Raw genomic sequence first — 24,302 nt, 5'->3', positions numbered from 1 at the left:
GGTGTAACCATGTTTACTGGTCCTTTTGGGCATTTTTTATTTATATTAACCAAATAATTCACATTTTCAGTAAGTAAATAATATATAATGTTTATTTATTTTCCTTTGGATCAGCACATCAAACCCCAAATCCATATTTTACTCCCCAGTACACTATTCATTTATCATGGGCCCTAAAACAGAAGGTATTTTCTTTTTGCAGAACTAAAGCAGTTATTATGTCCTTTAGACCAGGGGTCCCCAACCCCAGGTGTTACTGCGGGGGCCGCGAAATAGCTCTGGGTTTATCGTAATATTTGCAGAATTATAAGTTTATACAAATATTTTAACAAAACAAATTCAATTTTTATTTTTTGTTTTATTTTATACCAGTCATATTATTTCATCCAAAACATACAACATAAATCATAATTGGTTAGCATAAGGTCTCAGCCTCTCGTGCGCAGAGAAAGTTACAGGTGGTGCGCCAATAGGAAGTGGAGCACACAGGAGACAACCGTTTCATCGCAGACTGTTATGTTTGTGGGGGAATGGCAGTGCATACATTATTTTAGATATATTTCGAACTCAGACTTCATTTTAAGGACATTGCGGCCATGGGTGTAGAGCTACTTTTTTATTTGTAAAGGCTCCTTCACTTCATGAAATGGCTGCAGCATCAGGAGGCAGCCTCTGAGAAGTGCAGCACCAGCGCGTACTCACTGTGTTCCCCACTGCAGGCTGCTACGTTTCAACCACACACACCTCTAAACACACACACATCGAACGGCACGATTATTCCCCCTATTACTCGTTGTATGAAGGAAATGTCCGGTCACAAAGGCGCATGATGTGTGTGTGTATGTGCTCTGCTCAGCTCCGCTGTGTGTGTGTATGTTCGGTGTGTTTGTGTGTGTCCAACAACGGCATTTGTTTTCAAATTACCATGAACAGTAATTTACACACATCTGGCCAACTCCATAGGTATGTGGGTGTTCCCAAAAGAAGTTAGTTTAATCTTAATCTCGATGTAGTGCTAAATGCTCTCGGAGTGCACCGGAACAAACGCCCCGGTATGACGTTATTATGGCTAGCTAACAAGCCCAGGGGTCTCTCTGACATTTCAGTTATATCAATATGTGTACAGGGGTCCTAATTTGTTTTAATTGTATCCTGGTTTTAAACTGTGTTAATAGGTTTTGGATGCATATTGTTCTATTATTTGTTCAGGCTGTTACATACAATTAGCCTCTGTTGCCACCTATATTAGGCTATATTATATGATATATTATATTAATATTTGTGAAGCGGTCCTAATTTTTTGTTTTAATTGTATCCTGGTTTTAAACGTTGTTAATATGTTTTGGATGCATATTGGTATTTCTTCAGGCTGTTAAATACAATTAGCCTCTGTTGCCACCTGCTGGTGAGTAAATATTCAAATCAGTTAAAATTGACAACCAGTCCGCACATTTGTTTTAATGTATCTACCGGTCCTTGGCACAATAAAGGTTGGGGACCCCTGCTTTAGACAACTGTGTAAAATGTATGGTTTCCAAACTACACGGCAATGTTGTTTTCACTTGCATCACAACATTGCCAAATTGAGTTGTAATACAACATTACATGTATGAGATGTAGCCATGTAGCAGTAGAAGTAAAAAATACTATACTAAAAAAGTTCCTCTTTGTAATCAAATGATGTATTACATTTATTGTCATGGCAGCGCTGTCCGACAGCCTTATTTGCTCCACCATTAACTGCTTTTAGGCAAATTATGTTTTGGTATGAAAGAGATTTTTATGCCCAGTATTTTTCCTAAAGGCAATCAGCTGTAATACATAGCGCATCCCTGACCAGGCTGCTTCTCTTAAAGGCTCTGGCGCCGACTGCACAGAAAGAGAATGAATGTGAACTTGGGATGTTTGCAAAGTGAAGTTCAGTCAAATTAATCATTCTGTCAGACAATGAGAGCAGAGAACCCCAGGGCTAAAAGGGAGACAAGGCCTTTCAGCAAGAAGAAGAATACGCTGCGCTACTGTATATGTTTTGGGCTTGTTATTCATTTTCACTAAGAGAGGCAGTGGTGTGCTCTCGCTCTCTCTGCGCCGGGGAATATATCTATCGTTCCGGGGAGCCATTTCCCATAAGAGGGGATAAATGGATGTAGCTGAAGGTGAGGACAATGCAGGAACATCACATTTTAGAGGCTTATTCATCAAGAGCAGAGGTGGTGCCAGGCCTTTTCTCACCATGCTTGTAAGGGAACTGTTACTGGCCTTTCGTGCTCATACTTCATATCCAATTTGTGCCCTCATGATATGAATAAGGATCATCATTTGGTGTATTGCCAAGTACAGTAGGCATTTGCTTCGGTGTATTATGATGCAAACATAAACACAGTAAGAATGCATTCCAATGTCAAATAAGCTGAATAAACTACTTAAGTCAAAGCATGTGTACAAGAAATATACATATACAGAAAATGGAAGTACAATTAGTTTATAAATTATAACTGTGAAAGTAGAAAGTTAATCACAGTTGCTTAAAATAGATCATTCAGGTTTGAATTTACCAATCTATTTTAATGTTATTTTTGAGTTATCGACAACAGACTCCATCTAAATCTTGTCTTAACCCTTAGATGGACAACCACATAATTAATCATTTAGAAAATGCATTTATTATATTTTTAGAATACATTCCCAATGAATATACTGTATGTATCTATTTGGACATTGCGCATTGTGTATACATTATATTATTAATATTACACCCATATTGCACTGTTGTTACACCTTCATTACACCCAAAGTACACTGTTATTACACATATTTGACATCAACATTGCATTTATATTACACCCTGGTTACACATTGGCACATCCTGTCGAATGACTGTATCCTTTACAATACTGAAAAAAAAGTCAAAAAACTACTCTTAAGTGAATATGATAAGTAAACGGTGAACGATCTAAAAATCCTTTCTGTGTTCATTTCATTGCTATATGGATGTTAAAATAGTAGTATAAAATAATATCTATAAGCAGAGTTTTAACTTTAGTGTTATGCATTAAGTTTTAGCTACGTGTACAGAGCTGCATTCACCTTTTTATTAACTGACTTGTATGTCTCAATGTATCTTGTCTCATACAAGCACAAGAAAATATCACACGCACGCATGCACGCGCACACACACACACACACACACACACACACACACACACACACACACACACACACACACACACACACACACACACACACACACACATACGTACGTATATATATTCGTTTCCCTCTTCCGTGTCGTGGTTTGTGAAAACGTGTCTGTCACAAGCATTACCCATAGACCTTCTGGATGTACTTGTGAACCGGGTGGGGAGGGGGCAGTCACAGTGATGTATTGCTGTAATCCCAACGCTGCAGCATGACACGGCTGTCAGTTGCTATGGGAGACGAGATGATTTATATTTTGCGACTCTGCTAACGGCCCAATATAACTGATGTTAATGTTGATCCTGATCCTGCATTCTCATGGAGAAATGAAGGGGGTCCTGCTACTAATTGAAACAAGTGAAGATAAATGTAATAAATAAATCAATATGTGTGTGCAGGACTCACTAAGGAGAAGGTGAGGGATTATTGATTCCCTCCAATTCAGGTTCATTGACAATCATTGCTCTATCACTGCATGTGTTTTTTCTTTAATTAACCTGTTGAAGAAGGAGTCGGATTGGTCCTTCAATGCCGTCTTAGAACAGCTAGGTCTCTCACTTCAGTGTGTGATGAATGTTTCCTCTTCCTTATGTGTCCAATTGCAGGTTCATTTACATGTCCACATGGTGTGTTTTATCTGCCACACGTGGCAGGTCAATGGTCGCTGGAGAAGGATGTGTGTGTAACGTTGGGTAGAGCGTGCAGTGAATGAAAAACATTCATATGTGAGTGACTTCCCCAGGAGGAGGAGATGGCCGTTATTGATTTCAGCAGGGTTGGTAAATGGGGCTAAATCAATTTACCGAGCTTTAAAGGAACAATATGTTAAAGTGGCATGAAATAAAACTTGCTTGTATACCATCGTCATTGCACCTGCTAGTGTTTATTCTTCCTCTGGTACCGTAAAAGCAACCTCAAATGGTGAAAAACACAACTCCAAATACACCCTGAAATTAATATAGAGAGATTCCACCTTAAGAAAAAAGAAAGACACATCATTATTTATTTTCTAACATATTTAGCAAAAATACCAATAATACACATAGTCTTTTTAGTGCCAATACTAGCCAAATCAATTACCTCTACACCAAAAATATCTGAACTCCTTTCCCCTTAAAGCGCACCTATCGTGCTATTTTTAGGCATATACTGTATTATGGGTCTCAGATATATACAAATATATAAAAACATGTCTATGAAGTGTTTTGCTTAAAATGGCAAACAGATTGCCCATTCTAGCCATGCCTCATACTGCTCATACCCCTGTTTTGACGCCCTGTTAGAGAAACACGGATTGTGGTTCCTTAGCTAAAAAAAAAAAAAGAGAAGGCAGAGCTAATGCCTGATCAGAAATCTACCGGAGATAAAGTTATATTATGCTTTGATAAAACGCCATTCTGTTATAAACCACATCAAGGATTATCTCTGAAACAGTATGGAGCTCAAATGCTTTTTCTCTTGCGGGTTTATCACAAGGTGAGTTCCTTTTTTTATTTCCTGCTTTTTAAACACATATGCTCTACAGTACAGGTTAGCTCTGAGTGTTAGCGAGGCTTGCTAATGCAAACCAAGACGAGATTACGTCCAAAACACGTCAGGCATTGTTTCTGATTGCAACATTCTGTGGGTCCACCGCCAATTTGACGTCATCGGCAGCAAATCTGTATTGGCTCGTTGTACCCCCATTTTTTTAAGTTTGGGGTACAGAGGAAAAGAGAGTTTTATTTTCTGACGCTGCATGAGTTCCCCGACACACCGTGGACACATATTTATGTATAAAATACATCAAAAAGTGCATTTTGCATGATAGGTCCCCTTTAAATACCAATGTGTTCACTTTCTCAAGTTACATAATTCATGATATTAAAGGTGGGGTAGGTAATTCTCTTCAGAGACACTTTTTGTTATATTCCATGGAATGCTCTTAACATCCCGATAGCAATGAATAAATTAAATGCTTTCACAATAAATACATAAAAACATTTCATCTGTGTAAGCCGTGGCGCTGTAAAAAGCACGACCAATCATCTAAGCCGGCACGGCTAAAATAACTGGATGGCCTACCTGCCTGTCAGCCTTCCATCTCGTGCACAAACTTATCTCGTGCCGTCATTGGTCATGTGCGCGTCCATGTGTGCTGGAGGAGGGGCTCTCTAAGGAAGTCTGAAGGAACTTTACTTTCAAATTCTAGAGCACTCGAGCTGGTTTCTCCATTCTTACTTTAAATTAGCCGGTAATAGTTCAATGTCATGTAGAAAAAATGAATTCCCATCCATTGTTACGTTAAAGGCATTGGGTAAAATGTAATACCTTTGACGGCAGAACTCCATGGGACATTATTCATCAATCTTAAGCAGCAGACCTACTGTGTTGATGCTTTACCAACACACTCCTTTGCAAAACGTTTTTGCCAACAGATGAACTGCCATATAGCTCCCTTTCATCAGGTAATTTTCCTGAAGCCTTGAAAACCACACACCAATCCTAGAAGAGTAGACTGGACACTTGTGTGATTACCAAACACAGATCAAGGCCAAACCTTCCCTTTGGAAATTAAAGTATTTATAAAAGTTGCCCACCAGCCATTATGTCAGTTGACCTCACATGATTACTTTCAATAAGCCACATTACCTTCTTTCAACAAGCAACTACACAGTCCCACCGAGTCTCTTTGCAAGGGATTTGAACAAATGGATAATTGCATCCGCCCAGACCTTTTACAAGATTCAAGGCTTTTATTGTGATTCGTACATAGCTACATGTGTAGTTATGTCGATGAAAATCTTAGGTCACAGGCTCCTCCAACAGTGCAACACAATAAAACGGATCAAATAGTGCAAGTAAATACAATAAAATAGAATATAAGTAGTGCCATAAGAGTCCACAAGCGATACATAATGTGTAAGTTGCAACAAGTTTTGAAGCTAGATGCAGACAAAATTGAAGGGCTGAGGGTTAAAAACTAAAAGTACAAGTCAGGAATATTACTATAATCTTGGACTCAGTTTTAAATTGTAACAGCCATGTTAAATCAATTACATGGTCTGCATTCTACCAATTTTTCCAAACATAGCAAGGATTGGATGATTAATGTCTAGGCAGGACTTAGAGAAAGTAATCCATGCTTTCATTTCCACTAGGTTAGACCACTATAATTGTCTTTTCTCAGCTGAATTATATACATGTACATAACTTTGTGTACTGCATGAAATGTTTTATAACGAGAAATGTGCCTTGCCTAACGTGGGGGATTGATGGCATTTATCAAATCTGAAGCAAGTGACATATCAGAAAACTTTCTAATATTGTTTCAAAAGTGCTGATTGTGCCTTGTTGGCGTTTTTTCTCTGAGTATAAATTGTTGTTCTAAGCTGCGACAAAAAGTTAATTACTACTCATAATGAATTCATCACAATTCTCTCACTGTCATAGTGACACATTATTACAATTGAATACTTACAAAACACCATCCCTTTTTGTGAAGAAGTTATTATGCCGGTTTACTGTCTCACAGTGTTTTCCTTTGCTGATCACTTCATGATCTCTGTGAAATGTTGAAGAAGAATGAAAGATACATTTATTTGTATTTTATAGTTTGTATTTATTAACAGTTTATTTATCAACACCAGATTCAGAAAATGCTTTCTTAAAAAGGACAAGGTATTTGTATGCTTGTGATATGCATGTCTGATATAAAAGTGATATGTTGGCTTTCCTCAAACATTTAAGAATTATACCTTCCTTTTAATATACCACTATATATATATATTGTATGTATTGTTTTATGCCTTTTTTCTGTAGATCAGGCAACACTTTGATCTAACACGGGAGACTTAGCTTGCTTCTCCTGTCATCTAATATAATATTTCATATTGATCAAATATTCTTCACAAATCTTCATGTAAAGTAAACAAGAATAAGATGTAGAGCAGCCTTTTGATCTTCAATCTCCTCCGCTATAGGAGTAAATAACACATTGATAGTAGATTTTTAATACGCTTCCATCAAGCACCAAGGAATCAGGGTGTCCGTGGGGTCTTAAAAGTAAGAAAAGTATTAAACGGCATTTTCCAAGGTATTACTTTTGGTAGCTTGTTTTCAATAAGTACCGTAATTTTCGGACTATAAGGCGCACCTGAATATAAGCCGCAGCAGCCAAATTGAATGATGTGTACATATATAAGCCGCACTGGACTATAAACCGCAGGTGTTTTAATGTTTAATTACCATATGTAAGGGTTCGTGCACAGAGGGGATTGTCGGGAAAGAGATGGCTGTTTGAGGAAGCTCCCATTTATTAACATTTCAACAAACAAGTTGCATATTTGCATAACGTATTCAAGTGTTACCATTTAGTGCAATAGTAGCTACAGAACATGTGCTGTGTAAACTGTACTGTATCACATAGCGTTTCAGACACACAAACTTTTCAACTTTCAAACTTAAACGGTGCGCTCCCAGCGCACGTACCGGCAGTGATCTACAGCAGCGGTTTTCAACCAGTGGTACGGGGAAAAACTGTCTCGCTCTCGTAATGTTTGTCTGTCTTGCTCTCGTTCTGTCTCTCGTACCACTCTCGGTTCCACTTTTACTTTTGCGCGCTACCTGTCTCACTCTTTTCCGGCCTCCAGCTTTTCCTGCTGGAACCCGCTGCTTAAAGGTGGGGGTCCGCGGACCGGCCATAGAGCCCATAGAGTTAAAGGTGGTGGACTGTAACCTGTAAAATCCATAGATTTAGGAGGTCCCCTAGTGGCCGTTAGCTGTAAAAATCCATAGATTAGCCGCACCGTTATATAAGCCGCAGCGTCGAAAAAAGGCGTGGCTTATAGTCCGAAAATTACGGTATATAAATTGTCCAAAGAGGTTGTACTCTACAGTTTGCCTGAACGTAATCATTGCGTAGGTCTGTAGTGTGATTCTGTGTAGTTTATTTATGGCATCCCGTTGGATTTGACGTCATCTGAACAGGACATCGCACGCTTACTGCTTGATAGCGCGCGAAGGTCCGTTTACGCTGATTGTTAAAACATCATTATGCGGAAATGCAAGTTTGCATCCAAATGGTTGGACGATAAGGAGGAAGGACAATCAATACTGTATATAGTAAATGTGAGTCAAAGTGTGTCGCCAATGTAACCGGTTAGAACTCTAAGTGGCGATGAGGTCATAAAATGTATGGAAAGGTTCTTAAAAAAGGTCTTAAAAGGTATTACATTAACTTCAGGATTCCTGCATATACCCTGGGACTGCATCCATATTAAAACATGTGTTTTGCGTGTGTTGTTGCAGGCATGGTGAACTTCAGCGAGGTGTCTGGCTACCCCCTGGTTCAGCACTGGAGTCTTCGCTCTGTGCTGTACCACGTCAAACTCAATCAGTGGGTCCTCTCTCAAGGTAATTCATAAAATATTATATATTCATCATGTGTTATTCCAGATTGTTTATTTATGCTGTAGGAGACCACGCTTGGGTCTCTGTGGCTTAAACTTTCACGGTCTAGACGGTGAATTACAGCCCCATCGGCTATCAATTATTAATCACATTGTAATTAATGTGACACATCAAGGTTAGCCGCTCATCATAACAGCTTGAATACTTTGTTTAGTTTTCATTTGATCAGCTATGTGGTTAGCAGCATGCTGTGATCTTTGATAGCTAGCCCATATTTAAGCTAGCCTATTTACTTTTACAGTTCATTAACATGTAATTGAATTGGAAATGAATAACATTAGCATTGTAGCCTACATGAATCCACAAAGATAGATTTATAGCATTGTTTTTGTAGGTTGAGGAAGATCCTAAGATATTTAACTTACTTTAAAGGTCCCTTGTCATGCTTTTCCGGTTATTACCCGTCCCCTTGTGTGTTATGAAGGTTTTTATGCATGTAAACGGTCTGCAGATTCAAAACCCTCAAAGTACACCCTGTAGCGAGTAAAACTCTAACACAGAAAATACCTCGCCAAAACGCCTCGTTGGAGATACGTCACTGTCCATTGATTCTTCCGGGTACCGCATGATGTCATGCGTTACCCGGAACCAAATGGACCAATCCGTGGAGCCGTTACTTTACGTCCGTGTAGCCGTTACATTACGTCCGCGGAGCCGTTACGTTAAGCCCCCGCTGATTGGTCCAAATTGACCAATCCACGGACTTCCTCACAAACACTCAGTGCAGGCAGCTCTGCTGATCTCTCCTCCCTGACTGCAGGCTGATAACAGACAGTTGGGATCGCGGCAAAATTCTCTCTGCAGACCCATTCTCACAGCGTTTATCAACCTTTTTCTTACTCAATATCAAGCCACACTTATTGGTTTTCACTTCGGCTGTGACTTTGTGTGTGCTCAGGGTGAGTTTGGCTGTGTTTCGCTGTCGCTAAACAAGGAAACCACACCTCCACGGAGCTCAGCGCGATTCACAACGTCCCGACCAATCAGAGCACACTGTGCTCACAGGGAGGGTGGGGGCTGGAGCTACTGGAGCTACAACGAGCCGTTAAAGGCAGAGAGTGAAATTCAGTGAGTACACATAGTTTACAGAGATGCTGTATGAGAAACTAAAGGGATTTTGGAAAATTGCACAATATAAATTCTAGTAGACCTCAACAATGGAATTATGATCAGTGGAAATGGCCAAGACATGGGACCTTTAAAATAGTAAAACCATCGTCTATAATTACTATATAGTATTATTATTTACAGTAATATAATATTACAAGTAAAATGTTGTTATTCAAAATATTACTAAACGAAATGTAAAATAGTAATTGCATCAACTAAAAGTAAAAGCAGTCATTATGTAAAACGGTCAATTATCAACAAATAAATGTTGTATTATAATTTATTGTTTTATATTTTATTAAATCATATCATACTATTGAAGTCAATTGCTTTAATGTTGAAGCTGATAAATATGGGATATTTTTAAATTATCATTTTCACTATAAACCCTGCCTTGTTAGGTATTACCTTTATCCGTAGTAATACATCATAATTATTTGTATGCTTTACATTAAATTATATGTCACTTGTTAGATGATTTTATCCAAAGCGACTTACATACATTCAGTAATGTGGACAATCCCCACAGGAGCAATTTGGGGTAAAGTGTCTTGCCCAGGGAAACAACAACATGCTGACTGCAGTGGGACTCGAAATTGCTATGCCCTGATTCAAAGTTCAGCGCACTATTCCACTGAGCCACAGCCTCCCTGTATGCTGTTTTATATTTGTCTCTCATTCTGCGAAGTAAGTCATAAGTAAAGGTATCAAATCCATTTAGTAAACGCACAATGCTTGTAGAAAGTGTAAAGTAATACTCAAATAAAGTACTTTAAAATGGTACTTCAGTGCAGTACTTGAATATGTGTATTTGTTTATTTTCATTACAAATCTTCGATGCTGTATACGCAGTGGAAAAATGTACTTTAACAGTAGACATAAAGTTGTCCAAGGATTAATAAATGTTTCTTAATCTGTTCTTATCAGCAGCAGTTGTGTGGTAATAAAGTTCTCCAACATATAAAGACCAGCACCAAAGGACGCACCGCAGGCAATTTTGTAATGTGCTGCTAAAAGGTTCGAGTTGGGTCCATTACATTGAATTAAACCCTTGTGGAAACCAAATCCAAAAATAATTGACTGTTTCCGAAACAGTAAATTATTTTTGGATTGTGGTGGTGCTGCTCGGCGGCAGTACTTAGAGAAAACCCTGAAAAGCAATAAATGGGCCAGGGTCAAGTTCCCTCTAATCGCAAATAAGTGAAATGTCACTTCAAAAGGGCACGGAATAAAAAAAGAAAGCTGCTCAACAAGCACAAGCAAACAAGAGGCCCTGAGTGCTGTGAGACACAATGCCCTCTGACTATTATTATTACGGCTTAAACTCACTGCTTAATTGAATAATAACTCATTATTGTTTTAATAGACGATACATCCAGAAGCACACATAGGCCCTGGGTGCTAATGAAGACGGATGTTTCTAAACAAAATGTGAATAAACTGCATAACAATGATTTTCTTACAGTAATGACAGGAAGGGTCGCTATTTTTTTGCAGTCTGTTTAAGGGAGCAGCTAAACCCATAGCATTATAATGGGGTGCTATATAGTTATGTTTATACTTCACATAACAAATAATAACATAGTATTTTGTGTCAGTACATGAATAAATTGAAGTTCCCTGTAATTAATGTGAAATAGACTACTAAACAAATTGTATAATAGATGTAGAAGGTATGTGATAGTGGCACTTGTTGGAAGAGTTTTCATGTGCCACTGACTTTTATTCATATTATACAACTAATTTGTAACGATATTTGGACAATAGGTCTATCAACCGGCATACCTAATCCCTCATATTTTGATTGGTGTGTAAAATAAGCTGAAAAGGGTTTAGTTTAAATGTCATAGAGCCGTGTTTAGAGTTAAAAAGTGACTGCTGCATGCCCGTATGATGACAGATAAACACAGATAGATAGATAGTAGTTCTGATTCGGAGACATGTATGTCACTTCATTCCTCTTGTTTTGTCTCTGTCCCTCTGATAGCCTTTCATTTATCACAAAGCTTTGTATCCATGGCAAGACCAAGACGTTCTGACAGCGCCTGCCATGGAAACTTCACAGAATAAGATAACTGTGGATAGGTATTTAGTAAAGCAACACTTCTTCTGAAGGCCGCTCCTTGTTGCTGACACAGAGGATTTTACTGACTATTCCCCATGGGTTTCTCAGTACTAAATGTTTTATTCTATAAAAATATATCCGCCTTGTTTTTATTTTATTTGCCTCACTAGATAACTTGCATTGTCCTGTTGGCAGTGTGAAGTAAAGGGTGAAGTTAAAATCTGTTGAAATATCACATTTATTCATTCTGCCTGGCTGGACGTGTCATCTGATAATTTGGATTTGTATCATGTTTCAGGTGCATGCATTATTCATAAATCCATCATAAATAGTTTCCATTTTGATAAGTGCCGTAAATACAGCCATGACACCTCCAATGCATTTCCAATGGTGATGCTGTGGTTTGAAAGTGGCTGCCATGTAGGCTTTCTGTTTTCACTCTGAAGCAACTCGGCACCCTCCGCATATATATATATATATTTTCACTCCCATTTACCACTTTAGCTCATCATAATTCCACCAAATGGTTGATGCTACTGTTTTTTTTACGTCTGATAGCCAAGCCCCCATCGCTCATCCTCACAGCGCTTTCTGTCTCTCACTTCAGTGGCCTCCTAATTTAATTTTGGAGGAGAAGTAAAAACAAGCAGAGCGTGATTGCTGAGATATTAATATTGCATGGAAATGATAATGATTAATTGCTATTGCACTTTTGTTTTCCACTATTTACTAAGAAAGGATCCTATTTTCTAAATGATGGTCAATGTGACATATCAAACATACTTTCTCCTAAATGTCATGATTTAATTATGTGGCATAGTGTGTTGAATCCACATTAGAGAGATGTTTATCCTGTTTGTTTTCAAGTATGTACCCATTACCTTACCCTATAGTTGCTGATACAGGATTTGCCCTTTGCTCAACGTGCGGTTGGGCGCCTTACAGGGAAAAAAGCTAGTTAGTTTCAATTATATGGTTACATCCGCTGCTAGCTTGAGCTGCTACATACAGCTGTCATCTGATTTGTTTCACATTAAACTAGCGGCACCTCCGTCTCCATAGAAATGCAACGTCAGCACAGAGCTGTTTTACCGCGCATAATGTGAATGCAGCAGTAGTATTGCTTTATTTCACCATTGTGGGTAAAAAAAAAGCTGTCATTTCAGTTTAGGTCTCTGCTAGGACATTAAAACCCCAAGGGAGATTTTCTGTCTATGAGCTATACAAATATCCTTGACCCCGAGGTTTTTACCACCACTTATCCAGGTCTAAATAAAGAGGAAAACAGTAATCTTTAACCTTTGAGTCTTTGTGACATCCCCCTGCCACACTACTGCCGATGGGGTTGTCCTATCCAGTCAGAGATTAAGCTGTATGTGATGCAAGTGCATTCGAAACCTTATTTCGAAATAAGTATACAGTGATTGAAAGCGAGAATTCCTTTGTTTTTTTAAGGAAAACATTCAAACAACAATAGCAAATCCACACAATACAACTCACAGTGGGTAGGGTTTTGTTTTGGAAACTGAATGTCCCCCTCAGGGATCAATAAAGGTCCATCTTCTTCTTCTTCCTTACGACTATAGTTCAGTCAGGAGAGACGTGATGTATGAAATACATGTTTATTATCGGGTCACATTATATAAATGAAACATAATGATGACAGTTTATAACAAGTGAATGAAATGGTGTTTGGCGATTAGGCCCAGGTTTGGTAGGATGTCATTCGGGAAGGGAAGAACCGTTTCCGATGAACCCCCCCGGGTCTAGACACTGGTGGTGGTGATAAGTGGTTAGGTCCGGTTGGAAGGGAGAAGGTTGGGCTTGGCCCTGAGTTGGAAGCAGGAGGCGAAGGGGTGGAGGAGGGTTGTGCGTTGACACCTGGAAGACAGCTGATGGAAAAGGGGAGAGCATATATAGAGGGATTAACAGGTGCGATAATTAGGCTTGTGAATGGAGGGAAGTGATAGGTTAGCTTGAGGAGTGGCGCTCCCCATCATTTAGTGAAGGGAGCGAGTATTGCCATGACGTGCAGTACGAAGTGATAGGTCTTCCTGCCTGAACTTGCGCTGAGCTTCATTTCAATCAGGAGAGACGTGATGTATGAAATACATGTTTATTATCGGGTCACATTATATAAATGAAACATAATGATGACAGTTTATAACAAGTGAATGAAATGGTGTTTGGCGATTAGGCCCAGGTTTGATAGGATGTCATTCGGGAAGGGAAGAACCGTTTCCAATGAACCCCCGAAAGAAGTGAAAGTATGAAGTACTGAACGTGATGAAATCTTACCTTGTGGGATGCAGTGGAAATCTATGGATGAAATGAGAGGTTAATACATGTGGGGATTTAGACATACTGATGCCTCCTAGGCATCCTCCCTGGACGTACAGGGCTTCGTCCGGACGTCCAGGGCATCCCGGACGTACAGGGCATCCCGGACGTACAGGGCATCCCGGACATACAGGGCATCCCGGACGTACAGGGCTTCCCGGACGTACAGGGCATCCCGGACGTACAGGGCATCCCGGACATACAGGGCATCCCGGACGTGCAGGGCATCCCGGACGTACAGGGCATCCCGGACGTGCAGGGCATCCCGGACATGCGGGGCTTCCCGGACGTACGGGGCTTCCCGGACGTACGGGGCTTCCCGGACGTACAGGGCATCCCGGACGTACAGGGTATCCCAGACATGCAGGGCTTCCCGGACGTACGGGGCATCCCGGACGTACGGGGCAACCTGACTTCGCAGGGACACATTTTATACAGACCCGAAGGTTACAACCTGGACGTACAGGGTTAGACATGCAAGGATAAACATGAGCCGCGGGGCGAATATACGTGCTGACATGCTAAGAACCACCACCAGTTATATGCATACGTACCAATTTTAAGGTTGGAGAGACCTTTGGATAGCCAGCACGGCACTGAGGTTCAGACGAATGTAGGATGAGAAGCGCACGCGAGTAAACGTGCATCGCTTTCTGGCTCCGTAATCACGCCAATGCACGTGCAATTTAAGTATCAGGTTCCGACTGGTCACAACAATTACATATCACTCTTAAAACAAATATGAACATTTATCTATTTTGGGGTGCACGTTTTGCTGTCCTTATTTCTTATGTTAAAAACTGGTTGCCACTGATGGCAACCAAAGTCCAAGAAGTGGTTGACATTTTTCTGAATGGTTGCCAATGGCAACCGTTACTGACGAGCCCTGATATAGGACTAGCTTAATTAGCAGTTTAATTACGCCACGGTGAGACGTAGATGCTGATGTGCTGGTTGGGTGATTAGACTGTCTTCTATCATCTTACATGAACTTCTCTTTCTCCCTGAAATAACCCCCCCCCCAAAAAAAACACGGGTGGGCAGCATCCGTGGCTGTGTTGAAGCTTGAAACTGCGGTACTTACTGAGCATTGTGACGGGTAGTAGTTACCCGAACTGCATAACTCCATGCTGTAACGCGTTACACCCGAAGCTGCCTGAAACTCACCTTAACCCTGAACTAAAGGCAACAATGCATAAACGAACTTCTCTCTTTTTCTCTCTCCTTATTCTTCTTCTCTTTCCTCCTCTCTTTTCTTTCTTTTCTCTTTCTTCCGTTCTTTTCTTTTTCTCTCTCCTTTTTTCTTCGTTCTTCTCTTCTTTTGCTTTTCTCTTCCTTGTTCTTCTTCTTTGCTCTTCTTCTTCTCTTTTCTTTTCTTCCTCTCTTTTTCTTCTTCTCTTTTCTTGCCTGTTTTAGCGGTGAGACTCAGGGAAAAGAGGCAAGCCTGCTGTGCACTGAACCTGCTAGCCGTCTATGACGCACTTAGTCTCCAGTACTGGCTACTGAGCCGGGAGGAGAAGTAGCTTCGATGGGATGTAGCTTAAGCCCTGCCTGCCTGCAAGAGGGGTTGTAGTTGAAGCCAAAAATGGGTGAAGCTTCGCGAGCAATGAGGGCCCGTTCCGCGTGAAGCCGGAAGCGCCGCATTAGAGCGGCCCTGATGCCAGTGATGCTCTCTCTCGACTGAATTCGTGCGTCAATTGTTTGCCTGAAGTAGCCCCTTTCCATTAAGCCGGAGGAACTTCTGCGGAGCCCGATGTCCTTGTCTTTTCCTTCCGCGTCCGGGTTTGCGGGGTGGCCGGCTAGAACCGCTAGCCAACTGGGGAACGCCGCCTGTAGCTTAATCCGCAAGACTGCGGAGCTGATGAATATATACCTGGAGCTGGGACGAAGCCCTGCTGCTGCTTGCGCGTTGACACCTGGAAGACAGCTGATGGAAAAGGGGAGAGCATATATAGAGGGATTAACAGGTGCGATAATTAGGCTTGTGAATGGAGGGAAGTGATAGGTTAGCTTGAGGAGTGCCGCTCCCCATCATTTAGTGAAGGGAGCGAGTATTGCCATGACGTGCAGTACGAAGTGATAGGTCTTCCTGCCTGAACTTGCGCTGAGCTTCATTAAAAACATGGTAAGAATGTCAAATATAGAGACAGTGTGATATGTATTTGCTGTCTGAAGGCAACTATAACATTTCACAACAAAACTAAAGAGGAAATCAATGAATAATAACTGAACTTAGCAATATGGGTCTATTTCAACCAGGTAATGTCAATGGTACAAGATACCATTATAAACACTAACAGACTCAGGCTAAAATGATTCAGATGGCATGTTGGCCGACAACATACAGTACGTAGAAGTGCACGTGTGTCTAATGGACAAGTGTCTAATGGAAATGAGTCGAATGGACATGTGTCTAATGGTGTGCGCTTAGCTTCCTTGTCACTATGTATAAAAGAAAGTGCTGTGTCCTATTCAATAAACTCAACAGTTTTGATGGTTATCACACAACCTTACTTGGCTATCTTATATTAAAATATAATTATATATAAAGCCCAATATTGGCACCACACGTTACTCTGGCCATTATTAGCTGTAACTCTTTTTGTGATCGACAGCAAACTTTAAATGCACTTTTTCTATGAGTGAATATCAACTGATAGAGTATGAAAAATAAGGTAATATCATATCACCTTATTTTTCATACTCTATCTATATTACTAATATGAATATAAAGACAGAGCTACAGTACAACGTTTGCAACTGGATGATCAACATTTTTGTTGCCTAGTCTTGCAAGCTGTATTATCTACACATTTTGCTATCATCTGTTTTCATCAGGTATTCTGATTCTGACCCTTCATCCGGCATTATGAAACATCTTCAAAGTGTTTGGGCTATTTTACCTTACACACAAAATAATTCGTTTTTTGTGAGCCTGTGCTCCCGGTCTGTGTGTGGTCACTTTAGATCCGCACTGTGTGGTTGAAAGGTTTCATGAATAGTAAGCAGTGGGCTCACATATCCACTAAACCTGTTTAAGACACTTTGTGCCAGACACCAGACGAAACTGCTACTGCATGCTGGTAATTCAAATACAGTATATGCCTTTTTAAAAAGTGTGACAAACATGGATTAAAACAGGAAAAACTAAGCTTTTTAATAGTGAAGTGCAGTATTAAAGAGTTTAAATGTATTTATTTCCATTTCCATTTTAAAATAGAATGTTGAAATAGTCATGCAAATTCCTTGATTGTTTTGGTCATACTAGCTCAAAGTAATCCCATATACCTCATCCCTCATATCATACAATAATTTACCCTATATCTCCTGCAAGACATTTGTCTGACATCCTTTATTACACATTATAGGCTTCTTCTATTCTTATCTCAAGTACATTTAAATGGATAACTAATAATAATTAGTCAACTAAAATGATGATAAATAAAGATGAGAATAGGCATTAGGGGTGGGAACCACCAGGCTCCCCACGATATGATACCATGGCGATACTTAAGCCTTGATACGATAGTATTGCAATTTTACGATATGCTAATTATGTATTAGCACCCCCCGAAGAGGCACACTATTAGTGTTAACTATATACTAAATGTGCTTTGTGTCTTAATTTATTTATATACTGTATTATAACTTTATTAACTATTTTAAGTTCACTTGTTTAATGGTATTCTAAAGTAATGCTCATATGGATGTAGCTTGAATGTATTTGTTGTTTTGTGTCGTTGTATAGCTTTACGTTGGTTTTTTGAGTTTTCAATAAATTAGAAATCATCACGTCAAGTGTACGACCATCTTTCGGAGGGATATGCTACAGTTTATATAATAAAATATCAATACTTGCCATCCATGTATCAATACAATATCGCCACGCAAAGTATTGCCATACTATGCTGTATCGATTATTTCCCCCGCCCCCATAAGCATATTGCAGAATATGAACAGTAGGTATCACTAGTAGTTATAGTCAGGTTTACCAATAATCCATACCAAGTTCTCAGCTGCATTTATACTGTATATGATCCATGAAGATCCTGTGAGGCTCAACAGCTTTATTCGCCTTAGTGATAAAACCCTTACATTTTGAAAAGAGGCATTTGTGTGCCAGATACAGCTGAGTAAACAAAACGCATATATCTTTGCATCCGGTTATATTTTTTGTTTCTCATTTGGATACCTTTTTTTTCTTCTACCCAGCTTTCAGCTCGGCCATCCATTCCCTGGACGGGGCAACGCAGCGGAGCGACTTTGTCTCCATCCTCAGGGAGTTTGGGAACCATTATGTTCAGGAGGCGGTGTACGGCTTCCAGGAGTCCTGCACCATCTGGTACCCCAACAAACAGGTCCAGAGACAGCTGTGGCTCGAGTACCAGGACATCAGCAAAGGTAGGACACACACAAGGAATGATATTTATAAAAAATGGAGCGTAATTGTTTTGGCCTGAGTATCAAGGGTGAGGTCTGTGTTTGTGACTGTGTATAATATACAGGAACACAGTCGATTATTGCAGTGTGTGTGGGTGTAGGGTGTTCTGGATTATTATGTTAAAATTCTAGAATTGGCAGGGCTCTTGAGGATACTTCAATAATTTAATAAATTCATGCCTGGAGAAATCATCACATGGGAACTATTTTTTTACAAAGCCCCTATTACATTCCCTTTATTTTTGGTTGTACCCTGTTGGGAAGAGATTTGACTGGGATCCCAGGGTGGCAGTCTTTCATGAATTCCTATGTGTGTGTGGCCATCCAAACAATGGTTTAAACTATTCAGTTTTTGGTCTGCATTCTAAACGGAAATACTTCTTGTAGATCGCTTTGGCAGAGCTTTTACAGGACATGGTGGATTTGAATGATGGCTGATTTTCAACACACCTGTAGCAATACAAAGATGCTTGATTTTCAAGGTTCATGTATAGCTGCTTCTGTTTGGACTTAATTGTAAGACGGATGCCATGAGCAGAGATGGCAAAAGTACACACATCCTTTACTCAAGTAGAAGTACAGATACTTGTGTTTAAAAATACTCTGGTAAAAGTAGAAGTTCTGATTAAACTTCTTTATTCTAAACTAAAATAGCGAGCCTGTTTTGAAAATGTTAGAAGTAGAAAGTACAGGTATTTGTGTTCAAAATGTAAGAAGTAAAAGTAAAAAGTTGTCTGAAAAATAAGTAGTGAATTAAATTACTGATACCAGACAAATGTATAGTACACTCCTGGGTCCCAGGACAAGAGACGAGCATTCGGTTGTGTATTTGTGTTTCCAGGTATAACATTTAAGTTATAACAACAATCATAATTGGTGGATTAATTTCATTATGGTATTTAAGTTTGTTTCAGATTAACTTCTGTATTTGATGTTGCAATTTCATTTCTCCAAGAGAGACAACAATCACTAAAAGATCTGGTGGATATCTGACCAGTATTTATATCCTAAATGTTCTTTGGATTTTATCCACAAATGCAACACAAATAAGAACTGTAAGTTATTATTTAACAATCAAACCATTATTATTGAAATGTAAGTATATTTCACAAATGTTAATGTTGTTATAGAGTATGATCTCACTATTCATTTATGAATCTCATATGTGTGACAAGACATGCGTGAGCGGAACTCTCCTCTATTTAGGGTGAACGATAAACTTTTAATACAAAAGTTGCCGACTTCTCATCCATAATTACGTCACTTCTGCCGCCTAAAACCCAGGAGGTATACGACCTAGCACTACACACACACACACACACACACACACACACACACACACACACACACACACACACACACACACACACACACACACACACACACACACACACACACACACACACACACACACACACACACACACACACACACACACACACACACAGACACACACACTTTTTGTCTAACACGCTAACCCAGTGCTGTGTACTGTTATGCTGTTATGTTCAGTCATCGTTCTTATGTTGAACATGAATACATGTACGTATTTCTTCTTTCATAGAAATGTTCCTTCATAGTTTATTGCCGTGAAATAGGTCTTAAATTATATTCAAAGTGGTCTTAAAAAGTCTTACATTTGAGTTGGTGAAACCTACAGGAACCCTGTTTAATGGAAAATAATAGACTTGTTTAAAAAAGAAAAAGAAAAAAGTTACCTGATTTTTGACATAATTTCACTAAATTAGAAAATTGCGGACATGTAAAAATAAAAAATAATTGCCTTTCTCAAATGTCTCAGGATTTTTGTTAGACTTTTGTATTTAATTCAATTCCCATTTACAACTATTTCTACCTTTGCTATAGACCAGGTTACAGTAACAGGAGGTCATACATTATTTCCCTCAGCAAACATTCCTGTTTTTATCAGCCCCCACGATAAAAACACTGAAGTAGTGTGAGATCTATCCAGAATGTATTTTCCTGACAAACGGACAAAGAGAGCAAGGTGATTACATTGGCCTGTGAAGGTTTCAGATGATTCAATAAAGGCTAGTCTCAGCCTGGCTGAAGACAATTCGTTTACGAGGAAAGCTAATAGATTCCATTGGCAAGAACTCAAAATCAGAGTCATCTTTCTTAATCTCTTCCTGGCTTCATGGAAACGTCCTGGCCTTTTGGAGGGAGTAATGAGCTCACAGGAGAGTTTGATGATCCATGTCCTCGCCCTTTGCTCCACATATCCAACGTATTCCATATTCAGTGTGAAGCCGGGCCGATCATTTTCTGCACCTGCAGTGTAAAGGCTTATTTATGTGTATGGTTAAAGCTGGGGTAAGTTTGAGAAACCGGTGCGCTATAATTTGAAAATACACAACCGGAAAAAATCTGCCACTTCCTTACAGAGCCCCTCCTCCAACACACACAAATGCGCACATGACCAATGAGGGCACGAGATGAGTTTGTGCACAGATGGAAGGCTGACAGGCAGGTAGGCCATCCAGTTATTTTAGCCGGGCCGGCTAAAATGATTGTTCGTGCTTTTTACAGTACTACGGCTTCCACAGATGACATTTGTTAATGGTGTTTTTGTCAAAGCAGTTAATATATTCATTGCTATCGGGATGTTAAGAGCATTCCATGGAATATAACAAAAAGTGTATCTCTAGCCGGTTTCTCAAACTTACCTACCCCACCTTTACTGATATATAAAATGGATACGGTATGTTTTTCAATACTGCACACGATGTTTTGTATTGCATCAAGAGAGAAACATTTTCATTCACCTTATGTGTGTCATGGGAAAGCTTCAAGGTGGTTTATAAGATGAGCAACATCTAATTTACAAAATCTAATACTTTGATATCTGCTTTTGTGAATAATCATGAATACAAAAATTACACAGTTACATAAAACAGTCACTCTTTGAGCGAAGATTTTCCCTTTAATCCAAAATTGATAAAAAAATCCCGGGGAACGTTGATATGTTGTGGCAGATGTGCATCCAGTGTGAATTAAAATCAGCAGACCAGAGCTCAGTAGGTGGAAGAAGCACATAGTACGCCACCGTCTGTAAAGATAATTGAAGACTTACACCAGTTGTTTCCTAATGACCCAGAAACTTTAAGGCAAAACACACCCACCCACACACAGATATTTGTACTCGGACACGCCATGCATTGATTGTCATTGCTGTATCCGCCATGTTTGTAGAGACGGGGCCATAGCTCATTAACCGTGGTCAGTCTGTGTGCAGTGTGTTTTTAACGACCATGCCATGTCGCCGTCGGGGTGATTAATAGCACTTCTTCCCTGCACTTGGTTGTGATACAACTTTCCTATTGTCAGACAAATGACCTCAATTACCACGCCAGAGATCAGACACGAACGGAGAGAAAGCAGGCTCAACTCTGTTCATGTTGCAACACTTTATTACATCAAGTAAATCCAATTGATTGGAAATATAAAGACCCCTTTAAAGGTTGTTGCATCAGCTTTATTTAGCAGGTGAGGTTCAGTTAATACGTTAATCTCCAAATTATGTACTGTAGGTGACCCCCTACACCCAACATGTTAAAAGCCAGCATTATGAAGTATGTGGAAATATAAGGTGAGTGACTTTGGGCTCATTGCTCTACTTCTCTACTACATAACCAAGAATCTGTATGCTGGTATTTTCTTAAATGTTACTCATGTGTCTGTAGTTTTCTAATTGCATATCATATTAAGATGTTAATTCAACCAAATATGCCTTCAAAACTGCCTCCGATACCATACACATTTTGAAGGTCATGTTTCCACAATTAAAACCTCATTTGTATCACCATATACGGATGTGAATATGATTAGCCGCATTCAGCTTCCCTCATCTGACGTTCACTTACTGAACTATCACACAGGAAGTTTTGTTGAAGCCCAGCTTGCTTGAAAAACTGTTTCCAATAATGACTTGCTTTGGAGTCCTTTCAAAGCACTCCAACACCAATTAAAAAATGAATGTGCTTCAAAAGCACCTAAAGGTGACATTATGGAGCTTGTTAAATCGTTAAATGTCAGATCAAATTGAAAATATTGAGAAAAAGCAAAGGTGCGTCTGCAGTAAACAGAAAGCCAGACTTTAATAACTTCCTATTGTTTCGTTCTTTTTGTATCTACAGCTTTGTTTTGTTTTTTTATCTCTCTGTATCTGGCTCCCCAGCTTCCCTACTTACCTTCTCTCTCAATTAAATCACTGTGACCTCCTTCTTCAACCTCGGCGCCCACAGAGTCAGGTTTCAGCCCTCCACCAACCTACAGCGCAGTGTTGCGTGCTGGTATGTGTGTAAAGTGTGATCACCCTGCCAGCAGCCAGGTAAAAATAGGCACCTTATTTATTCTATTAGGGCCTGTCATATTAACAAAGAAGCAGCGGAGAAAGTCTCGCTCCGGGGCAGGAGATAGGAGCAGGGGGGGAGGAGAGTAATGACCCCAGTAACCCCTCCACACTCGCACGCAACACACACACGCACACACACACACACACACACACACACACACACACACACACACACACACACACACACACACACACACACACACACACACACACACACACACACACACACACACACACACACACACACACACACACACACCTCAGAGAAGCACCACCTGCCTGGTTACCAGCTGGGAATAATGCAACACCAGCTTTACAGATTCATGTGTGTGTGTCTCTTTGTCCTGTGAATAAGCATATTGCGGTATTTTTAGAGGATTCAACATTTTATAGTAAATTATGTTTGTTAAGACATAAGGCTGAGTTATGTAGTCTAACATCTCTATCAATTAATTGATGCAAGCACATAACAATATGATAGCGTTATTTTAAATAAATGAATACTTGGCATTTCCATTTTTCGATAGCTTCACATGTTTCTATGGATTATTTAAATGGTTACGGGTATAAGATTGTGTGCCAGAACACACTGGCATTTCATTTCATGTTAAGATAAGTTAATATTTTAAAGGGAATGTATGTGTCAATGATGCTCAAATAAACATAATAAAATAAATATATAATGAACCTAGGAGAACATTGGTAACAATGTTAATTATGAATGGTAAGTGAACACTGGGTTATATAAAGGCTTTGTATACGAGGGGATAAAGATAAAAGTGTATACTTTGGAATGGTTACCACTGTAGTCTGACTGAAAGGCAGTAATGTTTGGACCAATTGATCAATCAGCAGAGACTGGCGTATCCGTCACTTTGCTGTCATTTTTCATTTGCTTTTACCTTTTCATAAGCCAGAAGAAGTACATGTAATATTTGCAATTTTGACTGAAGTAGTGGTGATTCAAGAGTTATGTTCTGATATATAATTCCCCTGTTCTTCCTCACACCTACCTTTTTCTAAAAAACAGATAAGGGCAGAAACTCATATTTTAACATGGACCATATACAGTTTACTAGCATGCAACACAAATATTTGATGAAAACTTTACAAAGATGTACACTATTGCTAAGTCTCCAGATAAGGCTAATGTTAAGTTCCCCATTCATCTGTTCATTATTACATGTTTTTCCACCCATTATAATGTTTTTGCCAGCAGATATGAAGGTTCATTTATATATGTATATTAAAACAGTTATATGTTTAACATTGCATAGTGAATAATAATTAAATACAAATAAAACACATTGTTTATTCACATTG

General features: G+C 39.5%; 1 protein-coding gene across 10 annotated transcripts in view; it reads left to right on the top strand.

Annotated features, from left to right (window-relative positions):
- The window catches only part of astn1 (astrotactin 1), a 474,928-nt gene that overhangs the window by 276,378 nt on the left and 174,248 nt on the right, over positions 1–24,302 (top strand). For all 10 annotated transcript variants that reach the window (XM_079652095.1, XM_079652090.1, XM_079652093.1 and 7 more), the window contains 2 exons: positions 8,488–8,592; positions 18,377–18,565. In XM_079652095.1, the coding sequence (XP_079508221.1) occupies positions 8,488–8,592; positions 18,377–18,565 (294 nt within the window). The remainder of the gene's footprint in view (positions 1–8,487; positions 8,593–18,376; positions 18,566–24,302) is intronic.

Source organism: Notothenia rossii (assembly GCF_949606895.1).
Source record: "Notothenia rossii genome assembly, chromosome: 9".
Classification (NCBI taxonomy): Eukaryota; Metazoa; Chordata; class Actinopteri; order Perciformes; family Nototheniidae; genus Notothenia; species Notothenia rossii.
Note: the sequence above shows the minus strand (reverse complement) of the source record. Positions and strands in the feature narration are given on the sequence as shown.